Source organism: Lolium perenne, chromosome 7, assembly GCF_019359855.2.
Source record: "Lolium perenne isolate Kyuss_39 chromosome 7, Kyuss_2.0, whole genome shotgun sequence".
Classification (NCBI taxonomy): domain Eukaryota; kingdom Viridiplantae; phylum Streptophyta; class Magnoliopsida; order Poales; family Poaceae; genus Lolium; species Lolium perenne.
Window position 1 is genome coordinate 34,710,290 of NC_067250.2, and position 27,660 is coordinate 34,737,949.

General features: G+C 44.5%; 4 protein-coding genes across 6 annotated transcripts; 1 reads left to right on the forward strand and 3 right to left on the reverse strand.

Moving 5' to 3' along the window:
• Window positions 1-2,200: 2,200 nt before the first annotated feature.
• On the reverse strand, window positions 2,201-5,369 carry LOC127317851 (peroxiredoxin Q, chloroplastic). Of its 2 annotated transcripts, none has more exons than XM_051348449.2 (3): window positions 5,020-5,354; window positions 4,775-4,912; window positions 2,201-2,705 (listed from the first exon to the last, which is right to left on the reverse strand). In XM_051348449.2, exons 1-3 carry the CDS (start codon window positions 5,221-5,223, stop codon window positions 2,397-2,399), a joined length of 651 nt encoding a protein of 216 aa, XP_051204409.1. In that variant the 5' UTR covers window positions 5,224-5,354; the 3' UTR covers window positions 2,201-2,396. The 2 variants fall into 2 exon arrangements, with proteins under 2 accessions (XP_051204409.1, XP_051204408.1); XM_051348448.2 differs by lacking the exon at window positions 2,201-2,705 and adding an exon at window positions 2,864-3,580 and having other exon boundaries at window positions 5,020-5,369.
• A 2,282-nt stretch (window positions 5,370-7,651) lies between these two features.
• On the reverse strand, window positions 7,652-19,837 carry LOC127317850 (uncharacterized). Its single transcript, XM_051348447.2, has 4 exons — window positions 19,267-19,837; window positions 8,359-9,715; window positions 8,174-8,257; window positions 7,652-8,081 (listed from the first exon to the last, which is right to left on the reverse strand). The coding sequence occupies exons 1-4, from the start codon at window positions 19,651-19,653 to the stop codon at window positions 8,032-8,034; spliced, it is 1,878 nt and encodes a 625-aa protein (XP_051204407.1). The 5' UTR covers window positions 19,654-19,837; the 3' UTR covers window positions 7,652-8,031.
• Window positions 13,380-18,515, forward strand: LOC139833302 (uncharacterized). 2 transcript variants are annotated; one of them, XR_011748766.1, is made up of 7 exons: window positions 13,380-15,073; window positions 15,367-15,466; window positions 16,162-16,305; window positions 16,409-16,666; window positions 16,862-16,975; window positions 17,468-17,584; window positions 18,483-18,515. XR_011748766.1 is itself a non-coding variant. In XM_071823549.1 (2 exons), the coding sequence occupies exons 1-2, from the start codon at window positions 13,963-13,965 to the stop codon at window positions 15,402-15,404; spliced, it is 1,149 nt and encodes a 382-aa protein (XP_071679650.1). In that variant the 5' UTR covers window positions 13,380-13,962; the 3' UTR covers window positions 15,405-15,815. The 2 variants fall into 2 exon arrangements, 1 of the variants encoding a protein (XP_071679650.1); XM_071823549.1 differs by lacking the exons at window positions 16,162-16,305; window positions 16,409-16,666; window positions 16,862-16,975; window positions 17,468-17,584; window positions 18,483-18,515 and having other exon boundaries at window positions 15,367-15,815.
• A 1,124-nt stretch (window positions 19,838-20,961) lies between the features above and the next one.
• Window positions 20,962-25,737, reverse strand: LOC127317848 (3-oxoacyl-[acyl-carrier-protein] synthase I, chloroplastic). The gene is made up of 7 exons (XM_051348446.2): window positions 25,220-25,737; window positions 23,106-23,537; window positions 22,439-22,612; window positions 21,925-22,038; window positions 21,738-21,839; window positions 21,560-21,626; window positions 20,962-21,471 (listed from the first exon to the last, which is right to left on the reverse strand). Exons 1-7 carry the CDS (start codon window positions 25,634-25,636, stop codon window positions 21,404-21,406), a joined length of 1,374 nt encoding a protein of 457 aa, XP_051204406.1. The 5' UTR covers window positions 25,637-25,737; the 3' UTR covers window positions 20,962-21,403.
• Between the last annotated feature and the right edge of the window lie 1,923 nt (window positions 25,738-27,660).

Below are 27,660 nucleotides of genomic sequence, written 5' to 3' on the forward strand. Positions count from 1 at the left end.
TCAAGAGTTCAGGCCAATTCTAAACCGAAAATAATGTTTAGGACGAAAAGTGAACTTCCCCGAAAGTTCAAGGAAAGAGAAGTGGTTTTTCTTCTAAGAAAAATTGTACAATATAGTGTACCATTGTACTGCATGATGGCCCATATGCACCACCACGTTCAGGGGCGGCGCGTAGTGGAGGCCATACCGGGCCTTGGCCCAGTCTTCACTCACACTTTTCTTCATGATTTGGTAATTTTTTTTGGCTCACTATCATCAATTGGTTCAGCCTTTAATGTGTTGGCCCATCCTTCATGTTGGTTCACGCTCCGCCACTGGTCCACGTTAGCTGTCATGCTGTCAAACTTGCAGCAGAAGCACCACATTGGACGACACATGGTGATGTCACATGTGTGGGCTACAATAATAATGACTATTCCATCCACATGTTTTCTATAGGAAAAAAAACATCTGTTGGAGAAAACAATATACATTTTTTACAACAGATTATTTGTTCTCTAGTGTCTTTTATGTAGCAAATAATGATTACACGAGTATAAATATAAGTGATCAGTAAGATTATAAAATAACATGTGACCAGGAGAATATATAACATACAACGTAAAAATAGGGATCTTTTAAACATGAAGAGATCAACGATTCTTCTCCCAACAGCATAATTCCTAATGCCACAATATTATACACTCGCATATTTATGGTTATGCATCAAATACATACAATTTGCACAACACTAGTCAATTACGCGCATGCACATGCATGGGTACGTTCTAGACACATGCCTACACAAACATAGACACCGAGATCATCACGATAATTTCTAATTTGGCGCACTCATGTGACGACATTAACTTACCAAATGAGTGTAGTTTTTTTTCTAGGATCCCTTCTAGCGGCCTTCCCTTGTCTGTTTATCAGTCCATTCGATCAGGTATCTCATGCAGTACAAAGCATTCACTGTATTCTCATTTTCTTAAGTGTGCTCACGTGTTCTAACTTCTAAGATGGCCATGGATAATGATGATAGTAAGCTTGGACAATATGGTCATTGTTACAAAAAACTGTGGTGCACTTTAAAGGTTGGATACATACCTATCATACCAATAAAATTGTTAGGCATCTAAGGTTTATGTGGCAAATTAGGATTGAGGAAGAAACAATATCCTGTCGGTGTATCCATTATTTTCTTTTCTCCAAAGCAAACAGTGCAGGATGCATCTCTTATATATAGAGGGGGAAAAAGAAGGACCCTCATATCCAGCGAATGCAGCGATATTATGCTTGCCGTGGATGCGATCGTGTGCGTCCGTTTTGATCTGGGCATCCAGGATTTTTCAGCAAAAAAAAGTAGCAAAAGGTAAAAGTTGTTGGCCCCACACAATATACCATGCCAAGTTATGTGTGGTGTCACAGAGGGGCAAAATGCACAAACTTTACGCCCCAAGATTTATCGGAAAGGAAAGGATCACAACCGCATGCATGCTCGCGCCAAAGCAGCTCTCACATAAGAGTTGCCCGGGAAATTTGGCTGTGGGCCCTGGCGATTTTCGTCGTGGCAGTTTTTATTTAAAAAATGATCATCCACCGTACATCTGAAGACCCGATGGCTGGTGATGCGCTCCGCTGGGCTAAAATTCTCACACCCGCTCCATATAATTTTTCAAAAGAAAAGCACAAAGTACAGATGTGTGCTTGAGGCGTGGTGCACCTAGCAATATCGCTTCGCCTTGTGTTCGGCACGGGACGGTGGCCTGGCTTTCGGCCTTGGCTTGTGGTAGGATGAGCCGCACAACGCCACAACCGGTCGCCGCCCAATGACCAGTAACCACTAGCCAGTGAGCACCGACGGCGTGGACGGACAACTGAGCCACGCTGAGCTTGCTCATAATACAGAAATAGCAGCTTGGGTAGAAAAGAAGGTTCAGGTTACTTTGTGGCAGTCGTAAGCGTAACTCTCTGTTAGATCTACGTGCCGTGCACGATATATACCGGCTGTACGTGTTTCTGCTGGGGATGCCACCGCTGCATTTACCTGGCCACCTGGGCCTATCCACAAGGAGTTTTACGGTAGTTGTGGTAAATTTTGCAGGTGTGGTGACGTCGATTGTATGCACAGGTCAAAGACTTGTTGTCGCTCACGGGAGAAGGTAGCACCTGTCGAACGGCGTGTGTCCCTGAAGAAATGCGCACTACTGGCGAGAACTGAAGAACAATGCCACCACGTTTTTTGCTGACAAGCTAGGCAGAACATACTGGATTACACAACAAAACAGCTCTACACGGCGATCATGGATCGTCAGTATATATATATGGTTACAGCGACTCACAAGCGGCGTCAGAGAGAGATGGGGATCGAATGGAGGTGTAGACGATATGTATCTTCACTTGTTGAGAGAAGCTCAGAGGTTCTCTATGATCTTGAGCGTCTCCCCGATGTGCTTCTCGGGCTGGAACTGGTTGTTGTAGATGTACTGCACCACGCCCTTCTTGTCCAGCACGTAGGTCTGCCGCCCCGGCAGCGTCCCGAACAGGTCCGACGGCACCCCCCACTCCTTGCGCACCTTGTTCCCCTCGTCGCTCAGCAGCGTGAACGGCAGCCGGTACTTCTTGGCGAACGCCTTGTGTGACGCCGCGTCGTCGCCGCTGATCCCGATCACCTCCGCGCCAGCCTTCTTGTACTTCTCGTACGAGTCCCGGAACGCGCACGCCTGCAACACTCCACCTTGTTGCCGTCATCGTCCAGTAATGGCACCATAATTAACACACAGATTGTTTACAGGTACAGTCCATGCATATTCTAGTGAGCAACGGTGATGTAACTGAATATCAATCATGCATATTCCTCCCAAATTGCACCACACAGAAATTATACTGAATGCCATGATTGCGAGCTAGCAAAATCTTAGTTACATCAACTGTCTTCTTTGATTTCTAGCTAGAATGTGTTCTCTAGTAGCTACAGGAATGACATCATTCAGACACGAGTGTGCCTTCTCTACCGACGGGTACGTACTTACATCGACCCCATAACTGGCGCCACGCTAGCTACCTATTGCTCGTACATGTAGACGAAGTCGGAGTTGCCGGACATGGCGTTGATGACCTGGGACGTGAGCACGGCGCCGCCGGCGATGACAATGATGATGAGCACCGCCGTGATGGGGTTCCGCAGCAGCTCGTAGATGGGCTGCACCAGCGCCCACGCGAACCCCGTGCTCACCGTCAGCGCGTACAGCCCGTACCGCCGCATGTTGTCCCAGAACTCCTCCACCAGGGGGCCCTCCGGACCCAGAGCCATCGCCGGGCCCGCGTCCACCGACAGCGCCAGGGCCAGTGTCACTCCCGCCGTGATGCCGCCGATCAGCGCCCACGTCGGCAGCTCGCACGTCCGGCCTCCGTTGGACAGGTTCTTCTTCGGCGCTGCTGCTTCGGTGCCTTCTTCGTCAGACGGTAGGCTGATGGCGTGGGGCTGTTGTTGGGGAGTGGTGTTAGGGTTGGAGAGGTGAGCTTGGACGGTGGTGAAGCGGTGGCGTTTGGAAAGGAAGGGAGAACCAAGCGGTGAGCTAGCTCCGGCGCGAATGATCTGATTTGGACGAAAAATGATATTAACAGATGGCAAATAATACAACTGCTGTATTTAAATATAACTGAATCTCTGGCTCAGTCTCACTAATCGGTGGAAAATATTTACGAATAATCTTCTGCGTTAACATTCGTGCGGAATGCGCTATTGCACGATGCGGTCGTAGCCAGATGAAGAAGGGGAATAAGGAGAAGGAAGAAGAGGGAGGAAGAATGGAGGCTGAAGGAGGCAATGATCAGGTAGAGATATTTTGATGAGGATGAGAAAACAGTTTGCACTCTCATTTTTTTTTTACTTAGCAATATGTCATAGTTCTTATGGTGGAACGACGAATGGTGCGAGTTTCTGAATCGATGTTCTACCCTCATGTTTTTGTAGGGTGTTGGCTTTGGGAGCTTGGGCAGCAACAACATCGACTCATCAGTCAGTTGCGTCGGGGCGGTGTGGACGCTAGATCGTAGTCTCTCAAAGCGTCATTGCGTTGTAGCGTGTATGTTTCTGATCGTTTGGGTGGCAGAGGCCTATAAAGGTTTGGATAATTCGATACGAGCGTGGTGACTGGAGCCTGCCATCATGTTGTTGGTGATGTCTCTAAACGCTTGGGTGGTAGAACTGTCGGCTCGATCAGTGCACGGCCTCGTAGCTTGTGTATGAGTGCTGTAGGTGAAGTACTGATTTTTGAAAGTTTTCCTTATTGATCCATCAGTTCTCTTTCGGCATTATGGAAAGGCAGAGCTTCTTCCGGTGCTGATTGAGAAACAAACTTGATATGGATGGCTCCTTCCTTTCCAAAAATATACACATGTGAATTTATCTTAAGTCAACTGATTTGAGGTTTGAACAAGATTTCAGAAGATATCAAATTTATTATACCAAGTAACAAACTACAAAGACATAGTTCATGATCTATCTACCTATATATTTTTTTTTTGGTACTGGATACATTGATATTTGTTTTTGTAATTTGATCAAATTTTAAAAGATCGATTCATAACAAATCTATATGCATGCATATTTGGCATCTTTAGTATGCCGCGAATGAAATGGATAATTATTCCTCATATTGCTACCTTTTCTCTATGTAAATTTTTTTACCGCTGGAATGACCTTGTACAAGCATACTGTCACTATTGTTCCGACATTTTAGTTATTTTTCACGGACTGATGTACGAAACTAGGCAGGAAATCACTGACCTGTTTAGTGCAGCCGGGCGTCTCATCCGCTGGGTAGAAGTAGAGGACGACGGGCTTGCCCTTGAACTTGGAGAGCGACACCGTCTTGCCGTCCTGGTCCTTGAGTGTGAAGTTGGGCGGCACGCTGCCCTTGCTCACCTGCAAACCAGCAGCAGGGATCCAATCCAATTCACTCACCAAGAATTCACCACCAGCCAGCGCTCCTCCGCGTGCAAGAAAGCTAGCCCGGTTACGCACGCACGTACCTTGCCGCAGACGATGCCTGTGGATGCCGCGCGGCGGCGCGGCACCGGCGCGACGGCGAATGGCGACGCCGGCGCCCTGACACCCCGGAAGGTGGTCGAGGTGGAGGGCCTGCAGAGGAGTGCCTGAGCGCGGAGAGACGACGAGGCACGAGGAGTGAGCAGCGCAGAAGGCTTGCAGCAGGCTGTGGAGGCGGCGAATGCCATCTTGGATCGAGCTCAAGGACTCGCCTCCGCAGCTGCTCTGCTTTCTTGGTGGAGGGACTGCTCGGAACCGCGTGTGATGGATGGTTGGTTCGTAGCTCAGGGGGATATCAGGATGAGATGGGAATGGCCGAATGGGGGGTTTTGGGCATACGTGGCATAACCTGCTTCCCTTTGCTATTTGTCTGAACTTTTTTGTCCTCTTGCACCCATGTAGAGGAGTACTAGAGTAGACACTAGACACCTTTACAAGAAACACCGACAAACCTTCAGAAAACACTATCATTTACAATTAGTTGCACCCGCATCCCAAACCTCCATAATCTTTACAGTGTTCCCTGGTAGAGGAATACGGCTAGTAAATCTTGGCAAGCCTGCGTTCAGCTAGACCAAAAATATCAAGATACAGCTTGTGAGATTCCAACATAGAACTAATGCATACAATATTCTAGCAGTGGCCCTCTCTGTAATAAAATAAAAACTCAATGTGGATAAATAATGATATCAGTGCACTGTTCCACTTCCACGTGCAGCCCACAATTGTTGGATCCAGATTAAAAACCCTTCTACTCCCAAGATGATCGCGTAGTCTCCTCTCCTAACCTGTAAAAGCATCTCCGGTGATCCGATCTAAAATAAATATTAAATATGTCTGTTTTAATTTTGTTGGCGTGGCGCCAATTTATTTTTCCAATGAAAAATCATGTTAATAAAAGTAATTTGCAAAGGGGCAAAAAAATGAAAATGAAAAATAAATAAAAATTATAAAACCCTTCTCAACTATGAATCCTAGATCTCACCCACTCCCTCTCTGCAGTATGAACCCTAGATCAGAGACTCCACATTCTAAACTCCTAACTAAAGATATGTCCAACCGTTTCTCCAGCGGTCCTTCTGCCCTACATGCTCATGCCGCTCCGGTAAATTTTCTTTACTTTCCGCAGTTAGCAATTCAATTTGATTTGGTTGTTCATTCTCTTTTTGAGTCGCGATTCTCTTCCTTTCGCATCTGGTATGAAGATGGCGGGCATAATCAACTCACGGAAGGACAACAACATGCAGGTCATCGGCAAGGTCATGGGTGTGTGGAAACCGGTGAATGGCGGTCGAACCGCCTGGAGAGGAAAACACACGAGTCATCGATGCAAAACTATTACTAGGATTTTTCATAACTAGTGTTAGTTAGTAGTTAGAACTTTTGATTATGTGTAATGGGTTATAATAAAATTTAGCTATCTATCTTAATAATTTTGAAATTACAATATAGTTGAAAACGGAACTAATTTCTTAGCACTAATTGTGATTAACTTTTTTCTTGCTAGTAGGTGCGCGAAACACAACAAAGTTAGTGTGCTGCCACTGATCTATGCATGGCACAAGATCATCCACCGTTTATTAATGTACTGAGGTGTTTCAATCTAGGTGTTGAGTACGAGAACGTGTGGCGGATCGGTATGTACCGCGCGAAAAAAGCGTCGGCTCTGTAGAATCTCCGCTCAGCTATCCCTAGTGGCTTTTTTTCTAGGTCAGCGTGAGCGCGGCGATTAAGTGTGTCTTGGTGTTTAAAACCACCAAGGCCTACCTCGTGTTGTAGTGCTAATGAGATGACATACTCCTGTGTTATCATCCTTGTTGGGCAATAAATTCCTTCGTCATATCCTTCAACCGTATAGATACCTTCGTAAATAGGTTGCGGTTCTTCACATAATGAAGAGATGACCATGAACAAAGCAAAGAGTGCATCGGTAAATAACCTGCAAAAGAGAATATTTTTTGTTGTTGAGCACCTTGTCATTTTTTACATAGCCAAAGCGATCAAATTACGGCAAGGACTCACATCCTAATAAGTGGTTCGAACCTATGATCCACCTCATTTAGCCAGTTTCCGAAAATATTGATAATGCTACGTGACGGGTAAAAGGTGAACCTATGTAAATAATTGATCATATAGATCTTACAAACCGGCATTGAAAGAATAATTGTTTTATCGTCTCTTCATGATAGCAAAAAAGGCACTTTTTTTACTTCCTTGCCTGTTGCGTTTAGCAAGATTTATCTTAGTGAGTATAACCCCTCTACGAAGATACCACGGCAAAACCTTTATTTTCAGTGGTATCTCCATTTTCCAAATCTTTTTATTATTAATGACCGGCTCAATAGGTTGGATCAGCCCTACATACATGGAATCCACTGAGAATTTCTCATTCTCATTTAGGTTCCAATAAAACTCATCAGATCCTTGTGTTAATTGGACGAAAGCCAAGCACTGAAACAATGCATTTCAAGATGTAAGTCTAGGTCCAATAACATCTCTTTTGAACATCACATTCGATGGGGAAGATACCAACAACTTAGCTAAGGTTTCACTTTTGTGACGCACAATGCTATATAGAGTTGGATATTGTTTCTGAAGTGTGATATTTTCTAACCATTTATCCTCCTAGAACCTTATCTCAGATCCGTCGTTGATAGAAATGGATACATATACAAAGAAGTGTCTATTCGTCCACCAATATTGCCAACTACAAATCATTCAACTTAGGTGAAGAATCACCTTTGTGACACACACTATTATGTAGAGCTATGTATTGTTCTCGGGGCGTGGTATTTTCTAACCATTTATCCTCCCAGAACCTTATCTCGTAGAAAAAAAAACCATATGAAAAGAAGTGTCTCTTTGTCGACCAATATTGCCAACAACAACTCATTCAACAGAAAATTAAGATGTCTTGAGGATCACTGATATAACGACCTAACTGTAAATACTAAATAGAATGTACAAGCGGCAACTTTTGCCACTAATGTCCGGCATCAGTTCCCTTTGTTTTTAAACGATGAGAACGAGAAGAATGATCGGGGTACTGCAATGACAGAATAAAACAGAGCATAAGTGAAAGAAATGAAGGTGTAAAGTGTAAACACAAGATGCATGCCAAGTTTGTTTTAGCAGAACCTCTTGGTGATTTTGCAGGTAGAGCCATCTCTTTCAGCTGAGATCTTGCAGGAGATGGTGGTACAAAGCTTTTCAAAGACCGAACTGCACAAGTGGGATAAGAAAACGAAGAACACATCAGAGCTAGACTAGATAATCTTCTAATCTATAATGATGGCAGTATGCAGAAAACGCAGAAGAATTACCGTGCGGAGAGATGACATAGCTCTTGTCCAGATCATCGGAAGCAGCATCCGACCAGCACGCTCTCGGCTTGGTTGAATCACCTGACGCCGATCCTTCGCTCACGCTGCCATCACCTGCCGAAGGCGGCGCGCGCTCGATGACGACGACAACGGCATCGTCAGCACCCCTTCCGTTCTTCTTCCCGAAGGTCAGGAACCTCTTGAGCCCCGCCACGGCTTCCATCGGTGACTGCGGCCTCCCGGCGACAGGGACGGCGCCGCTCGTCGCGGTGCAGCAGGTGCTCGGCAGGAACACTATGCTTTGATCCACCTCACTGGCGTCCACCTCCTCCTGCTCCCGTTTCATCCTCAGCACCGCGGCGTCGGACTCCAGCAGTTCCTCGGTGGACAAAGCTCCTCCGGAAGGCGGCGGGGTGGGGAGAGGAGAGCCGGCGGCAGAGGCATCCAGCTCCGATCCCTGGGAGAACGACGACTGCACGTTCGAGTACAGCGACTCGGAGCTATCCCGCGGCGGTGCTTCTGCGCCGGTCGGCGGGCTTTCCTTGACGGTCGTGTCAGTCTCCTCAGATGATGGTGATGGCGATGATGTCATGGTTTCCTCGAAGATTTCAGCCTCCTGCTCATCACCAACCTCTTCGTGGTCTCTCTTTACGTACACGTAGCTCGGCTCGGTGTCGGAGTCGCCGGTGATCTCCGCATCGCCAAGCTTGTGCCCGCTGCCGCCCGCCCGGGTGATGAAGTCCTTGTCCTCGGCGTCTGAACGTTCGGATGTTTCACGATCGCCGCGGACACTGTGTCCTATTCTGCTCAAGAAATCGACCTGACCGGGAGTCACCGACGGCGAGGAGACGCGCGCGACGCCGACGCGTGACCTCCCGAGGCGGGACGGCTCGGGAGAAACGACAGCAGCCGTTTTGATCTCCGCGAGGACGACCTGCTCGTGGAAGCGGCTCCGCGCGGCGGCAATGGCGGCGTCGGCGGCGCTCGGCGCAGGAGCCCGCGAGGCCTGGGAGCGTGGGGGACGCGGGCTCTCCCTGACAGAGGAGGAAGAAGAGGAGGAGGAGGCGCTGCTGCGCTCCACCTTGCTGCTGTCCTTGAGCGAGCTCCTGGTCCGCGACAGCGTCTTGGGCGGCCTCGGCGTCGCCGCGGCGGTGGACGGTGGCGGCATCCTGTTCTCCTTGCGAGGCGTGCTGGGTGCCTCCGGTTGGGAAGATCGCCGGCTGGTGGGTATCCTCGGGCTGGCCGCCGCTGCCAGTGACGAGGATGCTGGGGTGCCCCTCAGACGTGGGAGCTTCATGGCTGATATGCATCTCGGACTGGCAGCGGGGACTGGTTTCTCAAAGCTTCGGGGCTTTTGCTGTAAACAAATGGCAGGATTAAATGTAAACGAGTTTTTGCAGAGCTACGAAGGGGTGAAACAGAGAACTAGAACACTATTCCTTGCTATTCAAAATAATTGCCTAAAAATTGATATATCTAGAAACTTCAAGAGAGTAGTAGAACTGACAATCAGACTTCAACTAATCCACGCTGTCACATGTCTTATTTTGTAATGTCAATACGAGTCCCAAGTGTCAAACTATTACCCCTATAATTCGGTATGGAGGGATGGCGATCTTGCATTAGGCTTGAACTTAAGATGTCGGCACAATAAAACAGAAATTTTAACATGCGGAAGTTAGGTTCTTGTCACCCAAAGGCGATAGTTGCCGGCGCATGATCCATCCTGAAAGTTGCCACTTGGACACACCACCTGGCAACTTCTGATTGGGTTGCGCACTTAATCCGTCATGCGTGATTGCAGTTCCAATGAAATTGTAATTTCTATTAGATCTGGTAAATAATACAATTATAAAATTCAAAAGAAAAAATCCAGACATTAGTGCTACATGAAGAATGTCTATTTCAGAATATTGATTAACAATTCAAGATCCGTTGGTGCCTCTAGGTTTGCAAATGTCAAGATTAGCTAGTGCCTAAGCACGTGAACATTGCATACATCTTATGTTGAGAGATAGTAGTCTCCGAGCCCAACGGATTGGCCGCAAATTTGTCAGCTTTGTGTCAATGGTGTGCATTTTAAAGCGATCAGGGTTGCTCCACCTGGAATGTTGAGTGTCCACCCAACCTTATTTCTCACGTCTATAATTTCTCATACTTACTGGTATGAACAAATCTACTCCGATCCCTATTCTATTCCGGCCAGACAAAATTTTATCATAGCGTTGCTCCCTTGAAATGACAAGGTGGAGGTCGTGTGAATGAACTTTGATGATTTCATTTGGTGGCCTCCAAGATTAGGGGATGGACATGGTGGATGAAGCACAACTGTGGTTGAAGAGTATGAGGTACTTGCTCACACCGGGACGACGGATATATGTCTCGGCCAACAGGTGCAGACTGTAACTCCAGTGATCCATCGCTAACTCCCGGTGCCTTCTATTCCTATACCCGGAAGTTCAAAAACTCTAGTGGGTGGGAAGACAAGAAATGCAATTTGATAATTCGACACATGGGAGTAAAATGAGAAACGAACTATATATCCGTCTCTAGCTTCAAGAAGTTTTGCTCCTTATAAAAGGCTTGGGTGATAGGAAGTGATATGAATTCATTGCTCATTTGATAGCTCAGAATAACCTGGTTATGAGCTCATCAGTACTCCGGTAGGTCAGCTATTTTGAGTGTTTTGTCAACCCATTAAGTAAATGACGAATTCTGACATCTGCGCCAAGATGATATGCACTTAGCCAACGCACAGTTTATTGGCCACAAGCTCTGGTAGAGAACTGCACTTTAGAATTGAAAATAGTGTAGTGATTAACAATCCAAGCACGGTTGGTGCATCTAGATTTGTGAACTTCAAGTTTATCTACAAGTTCCTAAGCTCGTGAAGAAATCATATATGATGTGGGCTAGTCTCCAATATGTGTGCGCCAATCACGAGCTTATACAATATACATACCCAAGCCCACCATTGTTGGCAAAATTTTCATCTTAAATTTTCATCTTCATGTGCATCTTAAAGACATCCGCGTCGGTCCTTTGTTTCAAAAGAAAAAAGGCTTCGGTACCTATTGTTTCAAAAAAAAAAAAAAAAAAGCTTCGGTACCTATTGTACCTTTCCCAACCACCAGCAATGGAAGGGGTAAGTTTGTGTCACTCCTAGCCACCTAGGTATGGATTGATGGAGCTGTAGCTAATTCTTTTTAACCCAAAGCTGACAAGTATTGATGATCTCAGCGAAGTACACGACACCACCTCTCTTGCTTCCTTTTCCCTCTAGCCTTACACTCTTTCTTGCCTTTCTCTTATGGAGTAGTCACCTCTTCTGCAAGCTACCACTTCACTTTTAAGGCTGCAAATTTTTCAGGTTCATGACATCCGAACCGTACGTGAACCTGCAATGCCATATGCTGAGGCATAGCATTGGCCATGCATTTCTCCCTCAAAATGACAATGATGGTGTGGCGTGATAGCGTTGATGGTTTGAGTAGGTGGCCTCCAATATTAGTGGATGGGCAAGGCGGAGGAGGAATGATTGAGGACGCAAAGTAGGACGTACCGGCTCACGCTGGCACTGTGTGCATCAACCAAGAAGTGCCTATTGTAGCCGCCACTGACTCCCGGTGCCTTCTATTTCCATATATGTGAGATTCGAACACGTAGTGCATGGGGACACAAGAAATAAGATCGACAACTCCGACACATACAAGTAAAATGAGAAACATGCCATTTGTATTTGGCTTCAAGAAGTCTTGGTCCTTATAAAAGGCTTGGATGGTAGGAGGTGATATGAATTCAGTGCTCATGTGACAAGTGCTAATGTGACATCTAAGAATCCTTTGGTTATGAGCTTAGTACTCCGGTAGATCGGCTATGAGGAGTGCTTTATAAATCCATTAAATGATGATGAATTCTAGCAGTTACATCAAGATGATGCACTTATATAGCCAACACACAATTTATAGTTTAGAAGGGGTTTGGGGAGAGATTCTAGACATATCTAGTAGAAAAATGCATTGTTGAATGATACTTAATCGGTTCTAAGTCTTGATATTCAAGCTTTACGCTGCATAATCGAATGCTTTCGTTCGCGTCGAGGCAAGGATGTCTTGATAAATTGACAGATCAAATTTCACCTTACAACCCTTAATTCCTAGTTGGTTCAAGTTTCATCCCTAATCTATCAAAACCGTTCGGAATACACCCTTCACAATTTCAACTTGCTTTTACCCGAATTTGATTGCCATGTCAGCCGGTTTTTCCCGGATGCCAACTCAAGTACTCAACCTATGTATCTTCTCAAAACCTAGGAGTTGTAGCCTCTATTCCCTACCCAGGTGGTCGCACGCCGCCGCCCCTGCTTAGGCCGCTTGGGCGGGGTTCCTTTGCTGATTGGCGCCAAACTAAGATGCAAATTGGTAAGTGCTGGCGGACTGATCAACAGCTGCACATTTGGATGTTCTCAGTCAACAATGGATTAACCTTTCTCGTAGCTCACGATCGATTCTTATTCTCATGCCTTGATCCGTTTGGATACGAGGGACAAGGACGACCAATCGATTATAACTGAGTTGAGCTCCCAAACGTCCTGTATTACTCGTCGGCCTGGGTTGGGCAGAGGCACCTGCGGCGGCAGACGGCGACTACCTGGTCAATGGCACCGCGGCGGCGGCAGGCCGCGACTGTCTGTTCGGCGGCCCCGCAGGGGAGAGGGGACAGAGCAGTATTGCGGCGGCAGCCTCGAGAAACATGGTATGCCACTCCTACTAGGAATTGTACAAATACACGTAAAGATTTTTTTACAAATAAAATGCTAACATGGCAACCATATCCGGGTAAAAGCCAGTTGAATAGGTGGAAGGGTGCAGTGCGGACGGTTTTTGTAGATTAGGGGTGAAATTTGAACCAACTTAAAATTAGAGGTTGTAAGGTGAACTTTGAGACAAATTAGGGGTGTAATATGGACTTCTCTCAAAATATGGTGGTATACATTCTTTTCAGGACTTACTTTGTGTAGGAGTATATGTGACATATGTATATGTATACATCATACCACCTATGTATTGTACTGCTTAACAATTTGTATGTACCAGAAGGACTGAGATGTAAAAGGGGAGAAGTAGAAGAAATAAAAGAAAGAAAAGCAGAGGAGAAGATAAGCCTCTGTTCGTCTCTCTTCCTCCCGTAGAAACCTAGCCTATAATCCTTTGTGATTTGAGTTGAATCTTCTGTGATTGCAACATGGTATCAGAGCAATAGATCCAGGGGCAACTGATTGACTCGGATTTGGTCTGATTCGAGCTACGCGGGATCTGGTGGTCGCCTCCGTGCGCCACAGTCGCCTTCGTCAAGGTCGCCGTCCGGGTGCTGCGCCGCGTCGCCGTCTTCCCGGTGCTGCATCGCGACGCCGTCGTCCGGGTGCTACTCGGTGTTGCCGTCGTTCAGTTCACTTCACAGGTTTGAGTGGATTGGATCTTCTTGCTCAGAGATTACTGGTGGAGAGGAGTTCGTATAGTGTGTTTGGCTGTAGCTATTCACTTCTTTTGTGGAGCGGCTGCAGTTATTCAGTTCTGTCAAGAATACCTTGTATCTGTTCTGGTCATGGGAGAATCTTCTAGTATGGAAAAATTGATGGAGAGTATGCAGCGCATGATGGCTCAATTGCTAGAGCAGGCACAGTCACGATCAAGTAGTAGCTCTGATGTTCTGAAAAGCTTGGAAGCTAATCCAGTAAGACTGACTGGTCCTGGTAATTTCTTTAGTTGGTCTCGTAATGCAGTGTTGATTTTGGAATCACATGGCTTGGAGAAATTTCTGAAGGAGGATGAAAAGAAGCCACTAGAAGTTGCACAAGAAGAATGGGACCAGAGTCAAAAACGGGTCATGGTGTGGCTGCTTAGTTCAATGGATAATGCTGTGAGGGAACAAGTTGAAGGCTTTCAGACCGCCGCTGAGGTTTGGACAAGCATTGAGAAGCAGTTTTCGGGGAAGTCAAACAAGATGCAGGTTACTAGAATACTTCATGAACTAAGGAACATCAAACAAGAACAGAAAACAGTGACTGAGTATGCCGGCGAAATTAAAAAGCTCTTCCGAGACTTGGAGTATTTTAGGCCATTCAAGGCACATGATCCCAAAGATGTACCACTCCTCCGAGAATGGTTTGAGCCAATATTGGTGCAAGCCTTTCTTGAAGGATTGAATGAGGAGTTCAACCTGCGATCTCAACTGATACAGGCATTACCTGACTGGCCCACTTTGGACCAAACCATATCAAGTATACTAGAGGAGGAAACTAGACTGTCAAACAAAATAACTGTTCCAAGTATAAATGCTGACACCAGAGCTGCACTCTCCTCTCTCACTCAAATTCAACCTAGTGCGGGAATGAGATATGACCAGGCAAATACCATCAGGTCAGAGTACAAGAAGAAGACCAGATTTGTGTGTGAACATTGTAATAGACCTGGCCATATGAGAAAGGACTGTTTTGAGCTGGTTGGGTATCCACCTGGATGGAAAAGGAGGCCCCAAAATAGACCAGTTAGGGGAAGTAATACTGAAAGGAGGTTCAATCAGAGTCATCTCAGTGCAGCTACTGATGAGACTCAGGTGGCTGCCGGAATCCAAGCACTGGAGGAGTTCAAGGCAAAAATGATGACAGCTACAACACATAACCCTGAAGTGGCATCTTGTTCTGGTGATGCTCAAGGTGCGAACTTCTCCGAACTCTGGATCATTGATTCAGGAGCAACTAATCATATGACTGGCTCTTCCAAAGATTTTATTACTTATATGCCACACTCGGGGAAAGATAGGGTGTGTATAGCCAATGGATCTACAGCGCCTATAATGGGATCTGGAACCATTAATTGTACACCTTCATTGCCACTGAGTCTAGTGCTACATGTCCCAAAATTTCCTGTGAATCTTCTGTCAGTCAGTTCTATTACAAAAACACTTAACTGCATAGCATACTTCTTTCCTAATTTCTGTGTATTTCAGGAGCTGGAATCAGGAAAAATACTTGGGACTGGGAGTGAACATGATGGGCTGTACTACCTTGACTCTACTTCAATCCCGCATGCTTTCAGCACTAAATATGGTTCGTCAACCAATGAGTTGTTTTTGCTTCATTATAGGCTTGGTCATTTATCATTTCAGTCTATGAGTCGTTTGTATCCTTCCCTGTTTAAGGCGTATTGTAAGGAAAAACTAGTCTGTGAAGTGTGTGAGTTAGCTAAGCACACTAGGTCAAATTATCCAAGTGTTGGAGAGAGAAGTAAGACACCTTTTGAAGTAGTACATTCTGATGTATGGGGACCATCAGCTGTAACCTCTTTGTCGGGGGACCGTTGGTATGTTATCTTCATCGATGGATTTAGTAGATGTACTTGGCTGTACTTGTTAAAACATAAGTCTGAAGTATTATCTGCGTTCAAGGATTTCTATAATATGGTGCGTAATCAGTACAATGTTAATGTGAAAGTACTTCGTTCTGATAACGGTACAGAGTATATTAATAAGGAGTTTGATAGTTTCTTATCTGCTAATGGGATTATGCGCCAAACTACATGTGTAAATACATCTGAGCAAAATGGGGTTGCTGAAAGGAAAAATAGGCATCTGCTCGAGGTAGCTAGATCTTTGATGTTCCAGATGAATGTACCAAAGTTCCTATGGGGAGAAGCTGTGAAAACAGCTGCATATTTGATAAATCGCATGCCTTCAAGAGTACTAAACTACAAAACTCCGCTGGGGATGTTAACTGGCAATAATCATTTTATCGTGCCACCAAAGATATTTGGGTGCACATGTTTTGTTCATGATCACAGGAACTCGGTTGGCAAACTTGATCCCCGTGCCATCAAGTGTATCTTTGTAGGGTATTCACCTACACAGAAGGGTTACCGATGCTGGAGCCCTACTGAAAAGAAATTTTTTGTGAGTATGGATGTTACATTTCATGAAACAGAACCCTTTTACCCCTTGAAAAATGCAGGTAATGGTAGTAAGGGGGAGAGTTCTAATAATATTTATGGATCAGGTAGCTCGGTGTTAGTGCCAATAATGGACACCATACCATTGGACAATGGAACAGAGGGGGAGCCAAATCATGACGCGGAAGCGAACATTCATGAGGTATTTGATGATACTCCTAGTCAACAAATTAATACTGACCGTGAAATTTTATCTATGGACTCTATAGTGTCATGTGATGAGCCACTACACCAAGAGGTGACTGATAATGATGGAGCTGGTGATGAGATACCACCAAAGGAGATGGGTCACAGTGAAGACACAGGTACTTCACATTCTACAAACCCAAGTAATGTTGGTAGTCATCCAGTTGTTCCGCGGAAGTCCACAAGGAAGAGGGAGATACCAGCACGGCTCAAGGACTGTGTAGAATACCAACATGATATTGCAAAATTTGTTTCTTATGAAAGGTGTAGTCCATCTTTTAAGAGTTTTATTTGTTCTCTTGACTCTAAATCAGCTCCAACTGACTGGAGAGAAGCTATAATGGATCCCAAATGGAAGGCCGCTATGTTGGAAGAGATGGAGGCTTTGGAGAAGAATAACACATGGGAAGTGGTTGAGCTACCAAAAGGTAAAGAGCCGGTTGGATGTAAATGGGTGTATACCATTAAACAAAATCCTGATGGTAAAGTTGATAGGTACAAAGCTAGATTAGTAGCTAAAGGGTATACACAAAAATATGGGGTTGATTATGAGGAGACGTTTGCTCCAGTAGCAAAGATGAATACAATAAGAACCTTAATATCATGCGCAGTTAATCTTGACTGGCACCTGCATCAATTAGATGTAAAAAATGCCTTCTTGCATGGGGATCTTCATGAAGAGGTCTATATGCACATACCACCTGGGTTTGCTACAGCTAAGACTGAAGGGAAAGTGTTGAAACTTCATAGATCCTTATATGGGCTGAAGCAATCACCACGTGCCTGGTTTGATAGATTCAGAAAGGCGGTACTAAAGCTGAGTTATAAACAAAGCAATGCAGACCACACCTTATTTTACAAGAAGAAAGGGAATATGCTTACTATACTAATAGTTTACGTGGATGATATTGTCATTACAGGGAATGATATTGCAGGAATAGAGGAGTTGAAGCAGCAGCTAAAGAGGGAATTTGAAGTCAAAGATTTGGGACAACTACGATACTTTCTGGGAATTGAAGTGTCACGAAGCTCTAAAGGTATTTATTTGTCTCAGAGAAAATATGTGTTGGATTTATTGTCAGAAACTGGGATGTTGGGTAGTCGCCCAGCATGCACTCCAATTGAGCAAAACCATAGGTGGCAAATGACTCGGGTGAACCAGTAGATAGAGAACAATATCAACGATTAGTTGGACGATTGATTTACTTATCACATACTCGTCTGACATAGCCTTTGCTGTAAGTGTGGTTAGCCAGTTCATGCATGATCCAAAAACTCAGCATATGAATGCGGTGCTTCGGATCATTCGATATCTAAAAGGTTGTCCAGGTCGGGGATTATTGTACCGACCACATGGAAATCTGAAAGTAGAATGTTACACCGATGCAGATTGGGCAGGCTCCCTAGAAGATAGGAAATCTACATCAGGCTATTGCTCTTTTGTAGGAGGCAACTTAGTTACTTGGCGTAGCAAGAAGCAAAGCGTTGTTGCTAGGTCTACTGCAGAGGCAGAATTCAGAGCAATGGCCCATGGGATTTGTGAAATACTATGGCTAAAAATTCTGTTGCTAGAACTGGGTTTGTTTCAGACCAAACCAATGATTCTATATTGTGATAATAAGGCTGCACTAGACATTGCACACAATCCAGTTCAGCATAGTCGGACGAAGCATATTGAAATCGATCGGCACTTCATAAAGGAGAAATTGGACAAGAGAGAAATATGTATGCCTTTTGTGAGGTCTTCAAGTCAATTAGCCGATATTTTAACCAAGGGATTAGGAGAAAAATCTTTTAGTAGCATGTGCAGCAAGATGGGGCTGTATGATGCTTTCAGCCCATCTTGAGGGGGAGTGTAGGAGTATATGTGACATATGTATATGTATACATCATACCACCTATGTATTGTACTGCTTAACAATTTGTATGTACCAGAAGGACTGAGATGTAAAAGGGGAGAAGTAGAAGAAAGAAAAGAAAGAAAAGCAGAGGAGAAGATAAGCCTCTGTTCGTCTCTCTTCCTCCCGTAGAAACCTAGCCTATAATCCTTTGTGATTTGAGTTGAATCTTCTGTGATTGCAACACTTTGCATGTGACTTAAAAACGAGAACCACCGGATAGGAAGACATGCGTGCGACGTCTCTCACCCGAAAGGCTACCGTATAGGCTGATACGATGGCTCAACTAAGCCAGTCTTAACGAATCACAAGAAAAGCACAAAAAGTATCCCAGGAGCGCAAGGATCAGACAAGAAAAGCAAGAAACGTGAAACTTGTAGCGTCCGCCAAAACGGCGATGCGTTGCTAATTCAGAACACTTTCGTCCCGGGGATTGCGCAAACTGAAGCATAAAGTAATCAGTTTTCGTTTTTTTACTTTTAGGAGTAATCGATTTTGTTTAAACCTTTCGGAAGTATGCAACCGAGATCCTGCCAAAATCCTGCTTAATGTTCATTTTGTCATTTCCAGTTCAACAAAAAATTGTATTTGTAGGAGGAATGACAAACTGAATGATAAGTGGGGATTTTGGCAGGTATTCAGTTCACAGTGGCGAATGAGAGAACAGTTTGCGCTTCAGGTTTATGGGGAAAGGGTAATTGAATTTAATTTAAACTGTTGAGAAAAAGAAGTTTAACAGTTCGAAACCCTTTGTTTCCCGAGCGCTGGCGAATGAGCGAAGAGTAAACTAAAGCGTTGGTCGGTCAATCGATCGCGCTTACCTCTCTGGCCGGGCTGGCGGTGATGCCGACGTCGTCCGGGCCACGGCGGCGGCCGCCGCCTGCGTCGAGGCGCGCCCAGAGCGCCTTGACCTCGGCCTCCTTGCGCTCCATGCGCGCGAGCCAGCCCTGGCGCAGCTTCTCGTCCCGCCTCCGCACGTACGCCTCGTACCTCCTCCCCCTCCCCACCTCCTCGTCCTCCCGGCCGTCGCCGTCGTCATCGACGCCGACATGAGAACGATCGACGGCGACTAAGATGGTCGCGGCCGTCCTCTCGGCGAGCCGGCGCTTGTAGCCTTCGAACTGGCGCTCCAGCTCGGCGGCCTGCGCCCACAGCGGGTCCGCCGGTGCGCAGGCGTCGCCGCCGCGCAGCATCGTGGTCGTCGCCATGGAGGCGTCGCTTACGCTTGCTCGAGAGATAGCTGGTTTGCGCTCGCTCGCTCGCGCGCGCGACTACGGTACGTATGTGGGATAGCTGGCCAGGCTGGTGCGACGTGAGAGGGGCTCTTGGATTTGGGGGTTTTTGACTTGGACGGGGTCGTGTCGTGGGCGCACGGCCGGCCGGCGAGGCAGGGCGGACGACATGGATATATGGAGGCGGGCTTTGGCTGGTCGACGTTTGGCGCGTGCTGGGTCGTTTATGTTTGGGCCGGACCGGCGTCTTTCTGGAGATGATTGTCTGGGTTGCGATATCTATGGGCTGATGATGTAGAACACCAAGTTTCACACAAGTAGATCCAATACCATAGCTCTCATTCTGTCATACCTTATTTCTTTTCGAAATTGTTACTTCACAAGTAGGGACATGCGTTTGGCTCAAAGGTCCAGCCCCTAGATACACCTATTATGAAAATTGCATTTTAATTTTATGTGAAATGTTAAAAAATTCAAAAACATTTTAGGTGTACATCCGGATATTCTATATTCGTCCAAAAAAATTTACGGTGAAAGACATTTTGGATGGACTATGTGGAAAAGAAAAATAAACTGAGGCTACAAAGAAAGTCTTTTTTCGCGAAACTTTGTGTTTAAACATAGAATGTCCTGATGTACTTCCAAAAATTAGTAACTTTTAGATATTTTTTTAAAACAATGGGTGCATCTGCATATATTATTGATGATCCTCAAACAAGAAAGTTAAGTTATTGATGGACGAGGCGGTTTGCATCTGGGAGTATATGCTCCCATTTTTTTAAATAACTTTTAAACATAGTTTAAAATGTTAGAAAATCTGAACAAAAAAATTGGTACGTAACATCTTGATATTATATATGCTCATAAATCATTTTTTGAAAAATCTACATTTTTGTGTCATGTGTAAAAAAAATTGGGGTTTAAGAAAAGCTTATCACAAGACATTTCCTTATCTTTTTTCATGCAACACATAAAAATATTATTTTTTTCGCAAAATTTAGCTTGCATGCATAAATTATTATGTCAATATATACGTGCCGACACATTTTTATATATTTTGAAATGTTTTCTCAGGATCATATGCTGCCAAGTTTAAAAGTGATTTTCCAAGTTATTGAGGACTTGCATTCAGATACTATAACTGAGATTAATTTAACTCGGGAAAATGAAATCTTGGAGCTGGACTAGGATTTTGTATGCCTCATAGCGAAATATCATATTGCACCCATTCACCAGCAGATCCATAATTTCAAATCAAGAAGCATGACCATTCATCCGAGAAACTGGAAGCAATACAATTTTTATTAGCCTCCAAGGGCACTAGCATACTTGATACAACAAAAAAAATTGTGATAGTATATAGATTTTCCCCGGATCATGTACTACACAGACTCTTTTGACGTTCAATGCACACACTCTCTATGAGGCAGAAGATCTAATTGTTTGCTTCTAATACACGACAATTCTAGAAATTCCCAACTTTTTCATTACACGGAAACAAGTAGACTCGGACTACAAATGATGCAAAAACGTCATACAGTGCTCACGATCTAACCGAAGATGGATGTGTGTCTAAATGCAATAATCTCATGTCCTCTGTTCTCGTAACATTTGCTGGTTATCAAGTCGGCAGTTGCTTCCAAAGAAAACACGTTGAAATAACGCAGAGCTTCCAGAAAAGAATCCCTCACTGTTTTCACCAAGATTTGTGGAGCAATACCGCCCATTAGGGCTTAAATGGGGCAAACACTACCACTGAGTTGTGTCCTCCAAATCCAAAAGAATTTGAGATACCTGTGCACCGATACAAAACTAATATGAGGGAGTGGGAAAAAGATGAAAGAGTATAATACCACTGCAAAGCTTATGCTTTGCTACTCACCAACATTCACTTCATGCTCGGCTTTCACGTTAGGTACCGTGTCAAACTCAATCACCTCCTCCCGGTTCTGCAGTTGAAAAGAGTGCAACTCTTAGCTAATCGGGCCATAATGTGACTCTGGAGTTTATGTTTGCATGCTAACTAAATTTGTTTTAATGTATTGCAAACCAATACTTACAAACTGGTTTATGCTTGGATGCACCAATCCAGTGTTTATCGCTTTAATAACAGCAATGGCTTCCAAACCGCCTGCTGCACCAAGGCAATGCCCTATCATGGACTGCAAAAGGAGGTAGGACAACCATATTCAGAAGGGGCAATGAATCAATATCCTTGGAACTAACAAAGGCAGGACAATGAATCACCTTGGTTGCGTTTACTTTGATACCAGTTGGATCCTTAAAGACTTGCTTGATGGCATTCATCTCTGCCAAATCACCAGCAAGAGTGGATGTGGCATGAGCATTGATGTAATTGACCTGCAAATAGCCATTTATTCAAGTTAGACCGAACATCTTCAGAACATGTGGCAATCAAAACCAGAAATTTACATTTTACAACAAGAGCCAGAAACATTATAGGTCAAATAGACAGTACCAATCAGAGCTCACTGTATAATTATATGACATAAACACAGAAACTTTTTTTAACCACAAGGTGAAACTGTGGAAAGATGGAAGAAATAAGCATTAACAATTTACAGTTACATGTCAATTCTGACTACTTACAATGTTATTCCATAAAATAGCTAGAGTACGCAGCTGGTAATAACTTACGAATCACATATAACTATCATATTATGGAGGTAGAGAACATTATATGAAAAAAGAGCAACTGCAGAATTTAATGTTTTTAAGGTTGATGAAATGTTTTGATTACCTCCTCTGGTGCCACACCAGCATCTTGAAGACTTTGTCTAATGCATGATGAAACACCAAGACCATCGGCCCTTGGATCAGTCATATGGTAAGCATCACAGTTCACAGCACCTCCTAGATACTCCGCAACTATTGGAGCACCACGTTTCATAGCATGTTCTAAGCTCTCCATGACCTGTTGCAATTTGAAGAAAAAAAGGATTTGAATTTACTTTTTAAATCAAAATTTCACGATAAATACTGATGTACATGAATGTTCTTGTCACTATATTTTATAGACACCTGACAAAATAAAAATGTCACTCTCAAATGTAGTCAGTGGTTGTCCGAGTACCCAAACCCAAGGAAAGATACTATTGGACAGACTGGTTAAAACGAATAAATCAGTTCAACTTTACAGGCTACAAAATATGATCATCACTACAAGAAAGTTTCCAGCAAAGTTATGATACCAGCTTACAGTTAATACATAATCTGGAATAGAAAATGTTCACAGAGCATCCCAGATTCACTGAAAGTTACTCCGTATAATTGAATTGATTGCTGGAAATAAATAAATAGTTTCAACTCACAGGCTGCAGGATATGAACAGAACTTTTCGATTAAGTTATGATATCAGATTAATCCTAATATATAATGTGGACAAGAATAATGTTCATAGAGCATACCAGTAATCCAGCTCCTTCACCCATAACGAAACCATCACGTTCCTTGTCCCAAGGCCTAGATGCTGTTTTAGGGTCATCATTCCTCTGTGAAAGTGCTCTACATGCAACAAAACCACCAACACCAATCGGAATAATGGCAGCTTCAGTGCCACCAGCAATCATCACATCCGCTTCGCCTCTGCGAATATGGTTTGCTGCAGCGTAGAAACAGTAGTTCGAGGTAGCACAGGCAGTTGAAATAGAGTAGTTTGGACCCATGAAACCAATGTCCATGCCAAGCAGGGCAGAACCCATGTTCGTTATGGCATATGGGATGAAAAAAGGAGTAATCTTCCTGTGCCCCTTCTCGATAAGATTCTGAACACCATCAGAAAACACTTGGAGGCCACCCATACCAGTGCCCACAAGTACACCAGCCCGAGACTTGTCAATCTGTCAGAGGGAAAATTACTAGTCAGCAACAAATATTTGTCTCTCGAAATGTAGTATGAATGTAGAAAGCACATATAGCTGCATTGGAAATATTAAACAAATACAGCAAAGCTACTAAAACCTTACAAAAAAAAAAGTTTCGTATTACAAAATAGAACGACATTTATTGCAGATGTGCTTATTTGTCAAAAAACACAGCAAGGGATTCAGCAAATGAGTACTGAAGACTAAACATGTGGTGTCAAATTTGGCATTTTATGATTTCAAAAGACAAACGTCCCTCTCTATTTATGAAGGACGAGGGGGTTTATAACTTATAACTGAAGGAAATGTAGTATTTAGAAACTTTTCAAGATGATGCATTCAGCCTCCAGAAATATTTATGAAAAGTTGTATCTCTGCAAAATATATGTTGTTAAGCTAATACTCCCATATGTTTCAATCTTATGCAGAACACAATGGCGTAGATAAAATCCTGGCACAACTCACTCACTGCTGAGATTGGCTGATACCAACTACCTTTAAGAAAGTAGATGTCCCGGTTTAAGATTGGATCTGACAACCCTTTTTTTTCCCCTCCCAATAATAAATGCTTAAAGAACTGAATTAAAAGAGCATCACATTCCACCTACAAACCGCAACCCAGACTGCAATTGTAATTTAACTGCTTAAGAACCTTGCTACCTAAGAAGCCTTGTTTTTCGTTATCGCGATTGTAACGAAAATCGATCCCAAGTTGGATCGCTTGGAAAAAAAAATTGAAGTGCTTAAGAAGTGCCCGTGGAATCATTACCCCAACTTGCCTAACTGTTATTTTCGGCAAGATCAGATGGCACGTCACTGCCAGTATTCAAATTCCAACGTCTCTACCTGATTATAGTAGTATGAGCTAATTCATGTTGGGTTTGTACTAGTTGCAGTAGAGCTATCCGCGCAGATCACATCTCCAATGCATAAACCCGTTGGAAAGTGAGAGCTGCCTAGTAGGACTAAAATTGCAAAACGGCAGGCAGCATTCTCAATTTATGCAGAACACATATTCTACTGTGATACTAACCATGAAGATCAGTGTATTGCTTTAGCCAACCGAAACAGAGCTGCGCTGGCGCATCTGCCAACCACAAAATTTATGCAGAACACAATGGTGTAGCTAAAATCTTGGCACAAGTAACTCACTCACGCTGATACCAACTATCATTAAGAGAGTAGATGTCCCGGTTTAAGATTGAATCCAACAACCCCTTTTCCAATAAGAACAGGTTAACACCATGCACTCCCAAAGTGTTGAATAAATGCTTAAGGAAGTGAATTAAAAGAGCATCACATTCCACCTACAAACCGCAATTTTAATTTAACAGCTTGAGAACTGCCCGTGGAATCATTACCCCAACTTGCCTAACTGTTATTTTCGGCAAGATGAGATGGCACGTCACTGTCAGTATTCAAATTCCAACGTCTCGACCTGATTATATGAGCAAATTCATGCTGTGTTTGTACTAGTTGCAGTAGAGCTATCCGCGCAGATCACATTTATCTCCAATGCATAAACCCGTTGGAAAGTGAGAGCTGCCTAGTAGGACTAGAATTGCAAAACGGCAGGCAGCATTCTGAATTAGCTAGCTCCTGATCCAGCAGCTAAGCAGAAGGGGGAATCCGAGTTGTGGGTGAGTGTTGAATGATACCTTGTCCATGGCGTCGGAGCCTAGCGCGAGTCCCGCGGCCTCGAGCGCCTTCTTGCCGCTGACGATGCAGTATCGCAGGCAGTCGTCTAGCCGTCGGTCGTTCTTGCCGTCGATGTATCCCTCGGACGAGAAGCCGTGGATCTGGCCCGCGAAGCGCGTGGGGAACTTGGAGGCGTCGAAGCGGTCGATGGGGCCGATGCCGCTCTCCCCGGCGAGCAGGCGGTCGTAGTAGGCGTCGACGTCGTTGCCGAAGACGGAGACGAGCCCCATCCCGGTGATCACCACCCGCTTCTTCGGATCCGTCTCGCGCCGGGGCGGGGCGGCCGCCGCCGCCGCCGCGGAGGCGCGGACGGAGATGCGGGCGGGCCGCCGCGGCGCCACGGAGGCGGCGGCGGTGGGGACGAGGAGGCTCTGCATGGCTGGAGGCGGGCGGGGCGGGCGGCGGCGGTGGCGGCGATGGAAACGAGGCTGGCTCGCTCGCTCTGGGTGTGCTGTGGTGTGGTGTGCTGTGTGCTGGCTGCGGGGCGGGGGTGGTGGTGAGAGCCCGTATGTATGGAGGGTGGGGTTGGGCGGGGCCCACCGTGGGGGGTTTGGATTTGGGGAGCTTTGCTTTGGAGGCGACGCTGGGTTTGGCGAAGATAAATTGGGCGGACATTGCGATGCGACAACGCCGCTCTTGTTGTTGTTTCCGGCCTTGTGCTTCAAGGAACTTTGCTACCTGTCAATTGAAAATCCCACTGAAAATTACTCATCGATGAACAGCTGCTGGAAAGCTACTACTCTCCCTAGAGTGAATCGAATGTCCACCACCGTCAAAACCATGAGCTTCGAACAAGAAACCTTCCCTCTCTCCGCTAAATGCAAGTCCTTTCATCAGATATTCAAGCAGTAGCAATGACAACAACAAAAAAAAATTCACTAGAGCACTCTACTATGAAGAAAAATGAATCCAAGACACCACATTTAATTAGTAATAATCTACCGAAAGGTGAACTCTGTATCGGAGCATTTATACCGTGTTGTTCCAGGATTTCTGATGTTCATGTTAGTGGCACCTTAATAGTGGGAATTCAATAAGAGTCAACAGGAGAATTCATGTGCTACGTCATCTGAACGAGGTGAGTTGATCTTGTCGGGAGAGAGATGATTATACGGAATCGTGCATAGCTAGCAATGAAATTGGATGGTTTCAATCGGATTTAGTTAAATTAGACAAAGTTGGAGTAAAAAAAACATAAGGATCACACCAAAAAGTCATGTGAACTTGTAATAATATTTCGGTGTAGTATATCCAGAACATACGGGGTTGGTACCACATAATTGCATCTTTTTGCTTTTTCCGCTGTACTATAAATCAAAAGGTTGAAAAAACGTGAACCCAAACAAAACCATTAATGGAAATGCCGCGAGGTTATTTTTTCACACGACCATGACATGGTAGTGGTATATGGGTTTTCATGATTTGGAATACGAAAGGGCTCTCGGGAGCATGTGTAAGTGATATAACTAACAAATATTCCAATTTGAAACAACGGCAAGCATAACGTAGTGGGGATAGGTGAGCCACAGAAACATATTGTCATCTTGGTGTGCATTTTAAAGCAATTCTTCTCCAAATACCGTTGAGTGTACATACAACCCCTCCTTTGCTCATCTAGTTGTATGATGTGGACCAATCTCCTCCAACCCATATTCTTCACTGGCGAAGAAAGATGTGATCACAACGTTGCTCCTTCCAGGCGACATGAGAGCATGGCGCGAAGGATGTTTCTTCAAGAACTAACCAAAGATCAGTGGATGGATAGAATGGAGGGAGAATAGTTGAAAAGGCATAGTAGGAGGGACTAGTTCGATGGTTATGTCAACCAATAGGTTCATGTTGTTTCTTTGCTTATTAACTGATAATTCCTGCTGTCTTCTATGTCTATAACTAAGTAATTCAAATCCATTGTGTATAGATAGAGACACAAGATATTAGATTGGATAATGTCGATAAATAAGCTATTTATCTTTGGCTTCGGGAACTCATGCTCCTTATAAAAGGCTTCGGGTAGGCAACAACATGGATTCATTACTCATTTGGTATCTAAGAATTCTGTTGGTTATGAGATCGGTACACCGGTAGGTCATTGGCTTTTAGTGAATAAGTAAACTAATTATGACATCCGCACCAAAACAATGTAACTCGAGAACACATAATTTATTGTCACAAGGTTCATGAGAAAGAAAAATATCATATTTTGGTGCCACGTGAAGGATCCCATTTACATTTGGAAAGTTCACACGGTTATGCATATAGTTAATAGAGCCACCCACCAAACATAAAGTGGAGAACATATCTCCAATGGACTATCTTATTGAAAAAAAAACAAGAGCGAATTATATGAATATTATTAGAAGACACCAATAGAAAATCCATATAGTTGATCAGAGAGGAAAAG

Bases quoted from the DNA above. Each gene is read 5' to 3' on its own strand.
- LOC127317848 (XM_051348446.2), bottom strand. From the start codon at position 25,636: ATGCAGAGCCTCCTCGTCCCCACCGCCGCCGCCTCCGTGGCGCCGCGG. The intron at 23,538-25,219 runs GTATCATTCAAC...TCCCTCTGACAG, and splicing joins GCTCCGACGCCATGGACAAG to ATTGACAAGTCTCGGGCTGG. The intron at 22,039-22,438 runs GTAATCAAAACA...GGCTATTTGCAG, and splicing joins CTGGTGTGGCACCAGAGGAG to GTCAATTACATCAATGCTCA.
- LOC139833302 (XM_071823549.1), top strand. From the start codon at position 13,963: ATGGGAGAATCTTCTAGTATGGAAAAATTGATGGAGAGTATGCAGCGC. The intron at 15,074-15,366 runs GTGCGAACTTCT...TGTGTATTTCAG, and splicing joins TTGTTCTGGTGATGCTCAAG to GAGCTGGAATCAGGAAAAAT.
- LOC127317851 (XM_051348448.2), bottom strand. From the start codon at position 5,223: ATGGCATTCGCCGCCTCCACAGCCTGCTGCAAGCCTTCTGCGCTGCTC. The intron at 4,913-5,019 runs GTACGTGCGTGC...GCTGGTTTGCAG, and splicing joins CAGGCATCGTCTGCGGCAAG to GTGAGCAAGGGCAGCGTGCC. The intron at 3,581-4,774 runs GTCAGTGATTTC...CGTCCAAATCAG, and splicing joins CGCCCGGCTGCACTAAACAG to ATCATTCGCGCCGGAGCTAG.
- LOC127317850 (XM_051348447.2), bottom strand. From the start codon at position 19,653: ATGGCGACGACCACGATGCTGCGCGGCGGCGACGCCTGCGCACCGGCG. The intron at 9,716-19,266 runs GTAAGCGCGATC...ATTTGTTTACAG, and splicing joins CCGCCAGCCCGGCCAGAGAG to CAAAAGCCCCGAAGCTTTGA. The intron at 8,082-8,173 runs GTTCTGCTAAAA...CTGTCATTGCAG, and splicing joins ACCTGCAAAATCACCAAGAG to TACCCCGATCATTCTTCTCG.